Source organism: Agrilus planipennis, unplaced genomic scaffold (genome assembly GCF_000699045.2).
Source record: "Agrilus planipennis isolate EAB-ADULT unplaced genomic scaffold, Apla_2.0 scaffold123, whole genome shotgun sequence".
NCBI classification, from domain to species: domain Eukaryota; kingdom Metazoa; phylum Arthropoda; class Insecta; order Coleoptera; family Buprestidae; genus Agrilus; species Agrilus planipennis.
The window spans coordinates 171,684-184,932 of record NW_020438894.1 but is presented as its reverse complement, the minus strand read 5'-3'; the positions used below and the strand labels follow the sequence as shown (position 1 = coordinate 184,932).

The 13,249-nt window shown below is 35.9% G+C and overlaps 1 protein-coding gene across 1 annotated transcript in view; it reads right to left on the bottom strand.

Moving 5' to 3' along the window:
• Positions 1–7,867, bottom strand: part of LOC108739413 (homeobox protein Hox-A4) — a 28,113-nt gene extending 20,246 nt beyond the window's left edge. The window contains exon 1 of the mRNA XM_018473304.2: positions 7,029–7,867. Coding sequence (XP_018328806.1) covers positions 7,029–7,506 — 478 coding nt within the window. The 5' untranslated portion in view covers positions 7,507–7,867. The remainder of the gene's footprint in view (positions 1–7,028) is intronic.
• Between the last annotated feature and the right edge of the window lie 5,382 nt (positions 7,868–13,249).

Here is a 13,249-nt window from a genome sequence, read left to right as displayed (position 1 = left end):
CAATTATCGTCTTTCGATAATTGTCAACTTTGTGTTAGTTATTACCTTCGGAAATAAATAGTAAATGGTAATGAAAATCAATAAGAAGTAGGCGAGATAGGTTGATAGGACATCTAGGTCTAATCAGAGACATATTAGAGGCAAAAAGGGATGTTAGGAGGGGTTAGAGGTAGATCTAGATTAGATTACTGTTCGCAAATAGCTAAAGATGTGAGTTGTTCTAGTTTGTGCGTGTCCAAGCAGTCTTAGGACTGACGACCTTTGATGATGACATATACCTAAATGGGAAACCCTGAAGAAAGAAATTTTGATATTGTAATGTTGCCCTTACTTGTTTATGTTACTTTCGAAAATCAGTTTTGTTTTTATTTATTGCGCCTTTAAAAATATTAGACCAAAATTCGTTCGTTGCCCTAACGAATGGAATGTAAATGCATCAAGTAGACTATTAATTTTCAATTATTTTAACGAGTGAGCTAGCCGCGCAATTCAGTCAGTCCTAAAGGCGCTTTTCGAGTTCAACGGATCAGTAAAAAGATCCAACAAACACACTGTATTACACCCATTACCGTTAATTACTCGCCATTTTAAATCCTATTAAAATGATTTTAGTAAAAGTAACAATTATTTAATGTAAACTTTACAAAAATTATTACTTTTGATGTCTTTGACCTGTATTTCCATACAACACACATATATATATACGAAACAAAGCGTTTGGTAATGTGCGCTATCGTTCTACATCTGTTATTGATTTTTAAACAAAAGAAAAATGATAAGCCGAACGTCAGAAATTACCGAATTTATAAAATACTTTCCCAAGTGCTTTTTTTTATCGTGGTTATGTAATAAATAAACGAAGTGATAGGTACGGTTAGGTTTAATTCGTAGACATAGTTAAATTTTTTTGAAGGAAATAAATCTGCGTCCGACAAATTTTATTTTTTGGCGTAGTTATACATAGAGTCTAAGGCCGGTTATCCACGAAACCGGACGGACTGAAGTCGGAACGACAACTGTTGTGCTTGGCAGATAGGTTATAAATAAACGTAGTAACATATAGATACTATCATGGCGTGATCCGACACGAATTGAACGATGTATAGCGAAATAGATATGATTAGATTATAATGGTCACAACAATTCGCTGGACGCCGCATACACGATGATGAAGATCGGATCGTAACTCAGTTTGGTTGGCCGATGAATATGTTTCAGTGAACGATCAGGATCAGTTACCTTCGATCAGACTCCCAACCGTACGACCACAGTTTCGCCGGACTCGTGGACAGCCGCCTTAATACAATAAACCAGTGGCGTAGCGTGAATTTCTGCCACTCAGGGCGAAGCCTACATTTGCCGTTTTTATATTTCAATACAGGACAGATACTTTTCACAGATTTTTAACAACACAAAAGTCGGAATTTTTACGATAAGACGGTAATATCTTACTACATGGTACGAATCGTTAAAAACTGGTACAAATTCCAAGAAATTGGGATATCTAACATTACTACGAAGAGGACCTGATTCTAATACCGAAAAAAAATTTTGCTTCGCTTTCCCATGCTACGCCACTACAATAAACAGCCAATTTTTTATTATAAGAAGCAGTTCACTTGCGCTGTTCACTTCGCAACATCGTTATTATTCGAAGAACGTTTGAGAAAATTGATGTTCCTAAGTAACAACCCGTAATACATATACATTTGTTGGTTCTTCGACGAAACGAGTAGAAGTACCCACCTATCCGAACAGAGGAGCACGAAGGAAAGGAAAAAGAGAAGTATACAACCGAGAAGAGATGCAAGTTGTAAATCACGCCGGGAACAATCATAGAAATGTTTTAAGACCCTCGAGCGATTTGCCCGATTGCCTTCTGATATTTATCGGCGCGCGGGTGTGCATACATACATACATAAACATCTATCTGGATCTGTTTTACGTGCAATGCGTCCGATGCTTATAAATTGGCTACATTAGCAAACAGAAAATCGGCGGAAAATTCCTACTTCCTGAACGATTCCAGCAGACAGATAATCGGAACTACGACTTATGCACAATGTTTTTAGAATGTAGATACATTAGGGATTGCGCAAGCGCACGGATGTGCCATGGACCAATTGTTCAACAACATAGGGTATCTAATTTATCATTCATTATACATCATACTTAACATTGTTAATAATTTTACAGTACAATTGCAAACTTCACAAAAAAGGACTTTTACAAGATGATCTACAAAACTTTGTTCTGCATATTTGCTATTCTGTAATAAAATTCGTTTATAACGGCTCCGTTTGTAGCGACGATTCGCATATAGCGACGAAATTTGTATGGTTCTGCATGTTCTATTCCATGTTGTTTTTACAGACACGAACATTTTCACACCTCTCAGGTTTTAATTTGTTTTCCCCGTCAATATTTCCGGACAAACTTGAAGGCGTAGAGCGAATAAGTTAATGTTTGGTGTTTTGTTTGGCTTGTTAATGTGTTCCGTGTTCCCCGCGTCCCGTTCCACCGTTTGGATTATAAATTCAAATTTTGCGAGTCGCGATTTCACGGTAAAGTTGCCGCTGCAGAGCACAGCCCGTTTAATACGCATTATATGTGATAATCAAATGCAAATTGCAGTTCATCTAGGCAGCGTTGCTGAAAACAGCGCACTCTTGATGAAGTGTAATCTAATTACAGAGATAACAATGAACGTTGTCGTACCGTCCTGCCGTTGATGCCGCGCCATCGCTTACTTAATGTCGCGCCGCGCCGCGCCGTGCCGCTCGCTTAATAATCCTTACAATTAGTGCTTAAAGTCCATTCGGCGTTACACGGTCTCTCAATCCTCTTGATTTCGACACACAACATAAAATATAAACGTTTCTACAAACAAATATATACACCTACGCCATTTGATCAACAAATAATTTTCATCCAAATTGTTAAAAAAATACAGAGGTGCTGCACTTCATGCAGCGCCCAAACTGTTATAATTGTTCGACAATTGTACAGAACAACGACATAAGCTGATTTAAAAGATGCTAATAGTCACTAATCCAAACCCACAAATGAATCTTTATAGTGAATCCTCTCTGGGTCAAGTAAAACTATTCCTATGTCACCTAGGCCTCGATAATAAGAAGAAAGGCCAAATTTTGGAAAAGTTACGTATTGGAATATCTTACCGATATGTTTAAGTACAAAAAAAATAGGAAATAACTATTATAAGGCTAAAAATACAAAATAATAACGTTGATGATGAGATACGGCACTGACATGTCAAAAATTAATTAATTAACCGATCTAATAAGCAGGCGTATTCTACACGATAGTAAGTCCAATTTCGAAAGTAGATATTATATCTCGATCCAGATCATATGGCCGGAACGCAGTTGTAATTCTAATAATTAAATTATCACTAATTCCATTTCGGATTGATTTTATCGTATTTGTTCTGTACGGGTTTTGCAATTAAGGTCCTATTTAAACGCATCAACTTTATTTACAAATGCCACGATAACTTTTACTCAGAATATTATTTAATTATATCATTGGTAATTGGAAATCGGAATTAATTATACCTGCTGCCCTTTTATATATATAGAAACAGGACGATACCAAAAAAAAAGTTTTATATTTAAAATATATCGGTTAAACATTAACAGATTACTTCGATTAGTTGATGTGCTGATGAGAGCTAATAAGTCAATAGTCACAAGTTTCAACGCAATTTGTTTCCACTTGTCTAATATGTAGCGTCCGTATATATCGTGGAATATAAATATAATCGGAACCGTTTCGGCAGCATGTAAATATATAATCGCGTATGCCGCCCCTTCGTTTCCCGTAATCCACCCACCCCATCATTCGTCGCCGTCATAGTCCACCGCAGCCGACTGCCGTATATGCGCCCCCGTCAAGTTACGCGATGCGGTCGTACCATGTTCGCTTCATTTGTTTCGAACACCGCATGTGTCACGCCGTAATATCCCTAATCATGGCACAGATGATAGTTACATGACTTTTGGAATTATGCGATCCTGTACACCTAGTAAACAAATGCACAAACTGGGACGAATCCAATTGGTTCAGGGAATAGTCGACAGCCTTATTTTTATCTACTATTAGCAATTCCGCTTGTATTGATAATAAATTCAGAATCAATCAACGTTTACAGATTCGTTAGGAAGTTTTAATCGTCAAAATTTGATACAATTTATACTAATTCCAGCAGGAATGGGTCTTTGGTTGTCATTTAAAGTGTATATGGTATCTACTTATTCATAATTTTTAAAAGCTAATCAATAGTCGAGTATAAAATGCACAAGTTGCTTTTTATCAGGGTCATAAAGCAGTCATATTAAATGTCCTGTGAGACACATAAGGTTCTGCCCTAAAGCAATTTGTCATTATGTTCAGTTTACAGACGTATTGGCGCAGTTAGGGAAGGACAAACCTCATTTTTGAAATCACAAAAAAATCGATAGTATTGACAAAATATATCTACTGTTTTTATTCTATGCACCTTGAAAAAAAAAGGATTCGATGCCTCATTCCTCCTAAATTTAATTTATAAGCTCCCTAGCTACGCCATAGCACACACAACCCTAAAATATATCAAGGATATACATAGCGAGATTATCAGAGAGAAGGAAAAAATCAGGATTATTAACAATAATAAAATCATCATACAAATATTGCTAGCGGAACTGCTGAAGAAACATTTAAGTGTCAACTCTAAGACGAATTGAAAGTCTTGTGGTTTTTATAAATTATTTTTTAATAATGGCATCGTTTTATTTCCTTATTAATATACGAACTAATAATTGGTTCCGGGTTTTCAATATCTGTAATTATACCTGTACCCACTAAGTTTAATACTTAGGTATACATGCGAGCTTTCACTCCACTACTGAAAAAAATAGGTAGTAAAAAAATGCAACGCAAAAGTAAATCGTCAGTTAATACCTAATGATTTCCAAATTGATAAATTTTAAAACGATTGGAATTGAAAAGTAAGTGTTAAATGAATAAAAAGTAATGCTTTTTTAATATCGATATAATTAATTGCTTAAAAAGCAGTATAAAATCGACAATTACAAGACTGTCCCGCCATCAGAGAATGAATGGCGCCAGTATGAAAATTAAAAATATAAAAATTTAAAATTAATAATATAAGAAATGCATGTAAATGAATTTCAATATAGAATATAGAACCATTTTGTTATACTTAACGTCTTTTAGATACGAAAAGTATTTTATTTTTCATCTAGAAAAGCTCTTTCTTTTCTCTATCGAAAAGCACGTAGTATTATGGCAGAGGCTGAATGCCGAATTGTTCCGGTTAGTTTAACAGAAAGCTACGGAGACGCTGCCGACATTGCCGTCGCTGGCGTCGTTACAGACAGTGACGCTCGGCGTCAGACCTAATGTTGCGCTGATCATGTTAGAATGTGTTTGCAAGCCTAATTTAGAGTCCAGGACTTTGCCGCTTTGGTAGCAAACCTTCGCATTATTACTACTATTATTATTATCATCGTCGCTCTGTTCTTTCCCCATAACTTATTTTACTCGGCAACCGTTGGTAGGTAGGTACCCTTCTTGTTTGTCCTCTTAACAAGGACATGGCAGAGACAAAAAAATCAAATAAAGGGTCAACTCGGTTGTACAAGGTGTCCCCAAAAGTTTTGATGGCCTGTTAACAAATTATATCACGTCTATTTCATGTAATAACCAAATAGAAGGAGTGTGACGCCATCTAGTGGGTATTTGCTGCTACTTAAACGTTCTTATTAAACATTTTTAGCTACTAAACCTCTGCGATATCAGAGATTTCAGTGTTCGTGCCCTAATTAGCACAATTATCTGAAACTAGTGAACATTCAAACAAATCAAGCGTAATACGTATGTCGGTGAAATGGTAATAGTAAAATAATAATTATAAAGTAATTTAAGTAATTACCGAAATTTTGTTAGTTGTCTGAGTCACTTTTATTATTTAATTTCTAATTCTCAGCTTTAATACCTAAATACTTTGAACCTTCCTGAATTTTATAACAGTATAATATAAAATAGATAATTGATAAGTAGATGTAATATAAATAAAATCTAAAGAATATATGTACATATAAATAGATAAGGTTATCACATAATTTGTACACCATTTGGAGTCATGAAAGGTACCACAAAAGTTTAAAAACTTTAAGTGTATTTTCGATAATCTGAATAGCAACCGTCGCTTTTAGCGAATGAAACAGAAACGGATTCTCTTCAAAACGTTTGTCTTTTTTCGAGAATTAAAAACAATAAATTGATTAAAGCACTAATTATTATTATTACCTATTCAGTACAGTGCATCGATTTTTTTTGTTTTTGGTGGATATATTTAATAGTTGGACAGAGATTATTATTATAAATTGTACGATTACCACGGATATTAAACACTCCGCTCAGTATAGGAACAGATAATAAAAAAGGGACTACTTTAAATCCGTTATATGAGAAGGACATCGAGACTGATTAAGAAACAGGCCTACTAAATCAATATCATGGACAGAAGAACAAACAACGAGGCAAACGATAAAACTCCCATTAATGCTTTATCAAACATTTGTTCTTTTAATATTGGTATATTTAAATCAAAAAGGTAAATAATGCCAAATAGAATCAGGTAGCTACTGAGATGAGAAACGGGCGAGGTTTTTAAATAAACTTCCACCAAAACAATGATTTTGATATTAACTGGTAAAAAGTGGTTTCAACTGTTAAATAAATCATAATTAATTAATGTCCTTTACTAGTTTTGGACACTTTTGATTTAGGTATTAGATATAGGTACTTAAACTGATTCCTAAACTTTTCGTGTTCATGTAGGTACCTTTTAGAAACAATTTTTCATATTGAGATCAACAGATGTAGATTTAGTTCTGATAAAATCAAAGTCTTTCCAATATCAATATACAGTCAACAAACATCTCCGCATCTCTTTCAATATTTAGTGACCCTTTTATTAAAGTGAAAATCTTTCTTACCTGCAAGATCCGGTAATCTCGGATAAAACATTCCGGTCCTCGCTAGCCATTCCAACTGCATTTGCTGTAATTGACTGTGACTGTGGTGGCTAACAGATAACTGCATCTTTTGAGCCATGACATTGTCTAAACTGTGAAACGCCGAACTTTGCAAGTGCCCTTGTCCTTGATACCCGTAAAATCCTGCTCCAGTCGATGGATAGATGTGATTCAAAAGACCCGGTTTTGGTACAAACGATGCTTGAGGAATCTCTTCACAACCGGGAGAAATCGGAGGACTACTGTCTCTAGTAGACGTCGGAGAGATACTCCTGGAAGTCGCTGGAGAATTAGGATTCTCCGATTCTCTGGAGAGCAAAGCGTCTATACAAAACGATCTCTTGGACTCTTGGAGTTTAGTGTCCAATGGACCTTTACCAGGATAAGGATCCTGACCAACATGAATTATAGTATTATTTTCTTCAAGATAGTGTTGCATATTTACACCAAGTAGTTCACACGTGTTCAGTACAACGGAAGATGATGACACAAAACTGTTCAGAAACGTAGTTACTTAAAGTACATCGCACTCAAAACTTTCGCGTTTCGTTGACGAGTTCAATAGCAAAAATAATGTCAAACTCAACTGAAATGCAAGTACTCGCTGAATGTCTATTTGGATGTGTGTGTTGATAGACTAACCAATTTGAAATGTATTATCCTGATAATATCAAGCATTACCGTAATATTAGACGTATACATTGCAGTCGGAGGCGCGCGTGATGCGCGAATGCTATTGGTCTGCGGGGGAGTGACTCCGCCCCCCACATCCTGGTACCGGAAGGGAGTTGCCTAGACCATAGACCACGTTGTTACAAGGACCAAAAGCTACTGTGGACGGCGCAACGAAGGATACAATCACTAGTAATAATCGAAGACAATTAAAGAAAGAACGAGATAGCAAATACAACATTTAGGAATAGTAAAAGGCAGGACCTTGTGTAAGGCTCATCACAATTTACGATATATCGTGTTATAAAATGCGGCTGGATGCTTTACACAATAACAATGTTATTTTATACCAGTAAACGTATATAGTCCTTACACTCTTACACAGAGAGCATTTTGTTCTGAGCATAGTTGTCAGGATTCCTCTAGATCAGAGTCCTTTGACAAACGGACAGCGAATGAGTAGCTTTTGCTGAATCTTTTCAAGTTTGTAAACATTGTAAAAAAATGTTTTTGAAGCGTTTCGGTCGCATGCTCGGGATTCACGTTAAGATGAGCGAATAGATTTAAATATCTTAATATCAGTGAATAATGTGATATATCCCAGCATTTGTAAAATTCGACATTATAAAATACGGCTAGGCTCATTGCATAACTGAACTGTTTTATGATACAACTAAAAAACGTACAGTTGCATCAGTTGTAGGAATATTGTCCTTGTACAAACCGCTTCTTTCAGGATACAGTTACCAGGATTCCCCTAGATCAGAGTCCTGACAAACGAATTGGGAATTAGTATTTAAAACGTTTCTGTCACATGCTCAGGATTCACGTTAAGATAAGCGAACAGATTTAAATATCTTAATATCAGTGATTATTGTGATATATATTGGAACATGTTTGTAATATTCGATATTATAAATTACGGCTAGGCTCATTGCATAACTGATCTGTTTTATGATACAACTAAAAAACGTATAGTTGCATCAGTTGTAGGAATATTGTCCTTGTACAAACGGCTTCTTTCTGGATACAGTTTCCTGGATTCCCCTAGATCAAAGTCCTTTGATAAACGAATGGCGAATGAGTACAGTGAATNTTATCACATAATTTGTACACCATTTGGAGTCATGAAAGGTACCACAAAAGTTTAAAAACTTTAAGTGTATTTTCGATAATCTGAATAGCAACCGTCGCTTTTAGCGAATGAAACAGAAACGGATTCTCTTCAAAACGTTTGTCTTTTTTCGAGAATTAAAAACAATAAATTGATTAAAGCACTAATTATTATTATTACCTATTCAGTACAGTGCATCGATTTTTTTTGTTTTTGGTGGATATATTTAATAGTTCGACAGAGATTATTATTATAAATTGTACGATTACCACGGATATTAAACACTCCGCTCAGTATAGGAACAGATAATAAAAAAGGGACTACTTTAAATCCGTTATATGAGAAGGACATCGAGACTGATTAAGAAACAGGCCTACTAAATCAATATCATGGACAGAAGAACAAACAACGAGGCAAACGATAAAACTCCCATTAATGCTTTATCAAACATTTGTTCTTTTAATATTGGTATATTTAAATCAAAAAGGTAAATAATGCCAAATAGAATCAGGTAGCTACTGAGATGAGAAACGGGCGAGGTTTTTAAATAAACTTCCACCAAAACAATGATTTTGATATTAACTGGTAAAAAGTGGTTTCAACTGTTAAATAAATCATAATTAATTAATGTCCTTTACTAGTTTTGGACACTTTTGATTTAGGTATTAGATATAGGTACTTAAACTGATTCCTAAACTTTTCGTGTTCATGTAGGTACCTTTTAGAAACAATTTTTCATATTGAGATCAACAGATGTAGATTTAGTTCTGATAAAATCAAAGTCTTTCCAATATCAATATACAGTCAACAAACATCTCCGCATCTCTTTCAATATTTAGTGACCCTTTTATTAAAGTGAAAATCTTTCTTACCTGCAAGATCCGGTAATCTCGGATAAAACATTCCGGTCCTCGCTAGCCATTCCAACTGCATTTGCTGTAATTGACTGTGACTGTGGTGGCTAACAGATAACTGCATCTTTTGAGCCATGACATTGTCTAAACTGTGAAACGCCGAACTTTGCAAGTGCCCTTGTCCTTGATACCCGTAAAATCCTGCTCCAGTCGATGGATAGATGTGATTCAAAAGACCCGGTTTTGGTACAAACGATGCTTGAGGAATCTCTTCACAACCGGGAGAAATCGGAGGACTACTGTCTCTAGTAGACGTCGGAGAGATACTCCTGGAAGTCGCTGGAGAATTAGGATTCTCCGATTCTCTGGAGAGCAAAGCGTCTATACAAAACGATCTCTTGGACTCTTGGAGTTTAGTGTCCAATGGACCTTTACCAGGATAAGGATCCTGACCAACATGAATTATAGTATTATTTTCTTCAAGATAGTGTTGCATATTTACACCAAGTAGTTCACACGTGTTCAGTACAACGGAAGATGATGACACAAAACTGTTCAGAAACGTAGTTACTTAAAGTACATCGCACTCAAAACTTTCGCGTTTCGTTGACGAGTTCAATAGCAAAAATAATGTCAAACTCAACTGAAATGCAAGTACTCGCTGAATGTCTATTTGGATGTGTGTGTTGATAGACTAACCAATTTGAAATGTATTATCCTGATAATATCAAGCATTACCGTAATATTAGACGTATACATTGCAGTCGGAGGCGCGCGTGATGCGCGAATGCTATTGGTCTGCGGGGGAGTGACTCCGCCCCCCACATCCTGGTACCGGAAGGGAGTTGCCTAGACCATAGACCACGTTGTTACAAGGACCAAAAGCTACTGTGGACGGCGCAACGAAGGATACAATCACTAGTAATAATCGAAGACAATTAAAGAAAGAACGAGATAGCAAATACAACATTTAGGAATAGTAAAAGGCAGGACCTTGTGTAAGGCTCATCACAATTTACGATATATCGTGTTATAAAATGCGGCTGGACGCTTTACACAATAACAATGTTATTTTATACCAGTAAACGTATATAGTCCTTACACTCTTACACAGAGAGCATTTTGTTCTGAGCATAGTTGTCAGGATTCCTCTAGATCAGAGTCCTTTGACAAACGGACAGCGAATGAGTAGCTTTTGCTGAATCTTTTCAAGTTTGTAAACATTGTAAAAAAATGTTTTTGAAGCGTTTCGGTCGCATGCTCGGGATTCACGTTAAGATGAGCGAATAGATTTAAATATCTTAATATCAGTGAATAATGTGATATATCCCAGCATTTGTAAAATTCGACATTATAAAATACGGCTAGGCTCATTGCATAACTGATCTGTTTTATGATACAACTAAAAAACGTATAGTTGCATCAGTTGTAGGAATAATAAGCTCTTTCTTTTCTCTATCGAAAAGCACGTAGTATTATGGCAGAGGCTGAATGCCGAATTGTTCCGGTTAGTTTAACAGAAAGCTACGGAGACGCTGCCGACATTGCCGTCGCTGGCGTCGTTACAGACAGTGACGCTCGGCGTCAGACCTAATGTTGCGCTGATCATGTTAGAATGTGTTTGCAAGCCTAATTTAGAGCCCAGGACTTTGCCGCTTTGGTAGCAAACCTTCGCATTATTACTACTATTATTATTATCATCGTCGCTCTGTTCTTTCCCCATAACTTATTTTACTCGGCAACCGTTGGTAGGTAGGTACCCTTCTTGTTTGTCCTCTTAACAAGGACATGGCAGAGACAAAAAAATCAAATAAAGGGTCAACTCGGTTGTACAAGGTGTCCCCAAAAGTTTTGATGGCCTGTTAACAAATTATATCACGTCTATTTCATGTAATAACCAAATAGAAGGAGTGTGACGCCATCTAGTGGGTATTTGCTGCTACTTAAACGTTCTTATTAAACATTTTTAGCTACTAAACCTCTGCGATATCAGAGATTTCAGTGTTCGTGCCCTAATTAGCACAATTATCTGAAACTAGTGTCCGTGGGGTCCTGCAATCACTACCATCATCATGCATACATGCGTATGTATGTGTATCATACACATTCACGTACACTTTTTAGGGATAATCGAAATGCACTCGCATCAATTGGAAGAAATAGGAAAAATATTCGATCTATAATTATACACACTTAAGCTTGAAAATCTCAGCTTTCATGCATGCATCATAATTCTGGAAAGGCTTTTGGTTCATCATCATCTTAAGGTCGTCAGTCCTAAGACTGGTTGGACATGCATTTCCACTCTTTCTTATCCTGAGCTAATCTTCGCATTTTCCTAAAAACTAGAACATCCCAAATCGTTAACTATTTGTCATGAGGAATCTGATCTAGATAAAGATCTACGTCTTCTTCTCCACTTAATGACGATTTCTGCTTCTAATATCTCTCTAATTAGCCCTTCACCTATTTGTTATTTATTTTTAATTGACTTTCAAAGTAGAGTATAATTTGACAAAAAAATGCTAATTTGGTATGTTTAGGGTACCTTGAGGTATATAATTTTGATCCCATTTAAATAACTAAGATCACTGAAGCAGTATTTTTTTAAATTAATGCCTAATTTGGCCTAACCGATAAAAAGTGTTTTGCTACATTTGTTTACACGTTAATCCCAAATTCGACTCGAATAATCAGTCCCTCAACAGTTCATTCACACCCTACAAGGAAAAAAGGGAAGTTTCCAACCTATATTCTTCAATTTTTATTATAACTAGAAATATTTTCTTATATATTTGTATAGTATCTATTATTTGAAGTTCGGTAAATGTCTATAAAAGTCTAAGTGGGTATAAAAGATCAGAAGTTATGATCTAATTGAAACAGTTGGAGAACAGATAGCGCTATAGAAGTCCTGTTTATATAAGACACCTATTATTAGAAGCAGAAACAGGAGTAAAGAGGGCAAAAGAAGACCCAGATAGTTAAAGATATGGAATGCACTAGTTTTCGGAAAGTGCAAAAATAGGCTCAGGATAGGAAGGATTTAATTTTTAATTTAAATTTAATGAAATTATTTTCATGTAGGTATCAGTGCATTTTCTCACTTCTCTTTTTATCACAAATAAGTTTCTCACTTCATGACCACATTCGTCATTGATTCACCATTTGAATCGTCACCCCGTATTTAAACAAGTTATTGTGCACTTTAGCAGGTGACCATCTGTCGCCGTCACAAGCCCGATCACATTTATGTTCGTTCAACTATCGAGGTGCACATTAATCTGGTATAAATATGAAGCTAAATGCGTGCATGCACTAAGCCCGTTCCTTAAACGGGGTGAATTTGGGGTGCCAAATAGCTCCGGGCATTGACGAGGACAATAACCGGAAATTTAAGTGTTTATGTTACTTTCAATTGTAAACATTGTGTGATGGTGTTTTTTTAAAAAATAAACGTCCTATTGTGGTCTTCAAGAGGCTCGTGGTTGCGTACTTAAATTAAACGGGGTGAAAAACTTTATGAGCTTTTAGAAAGGTAG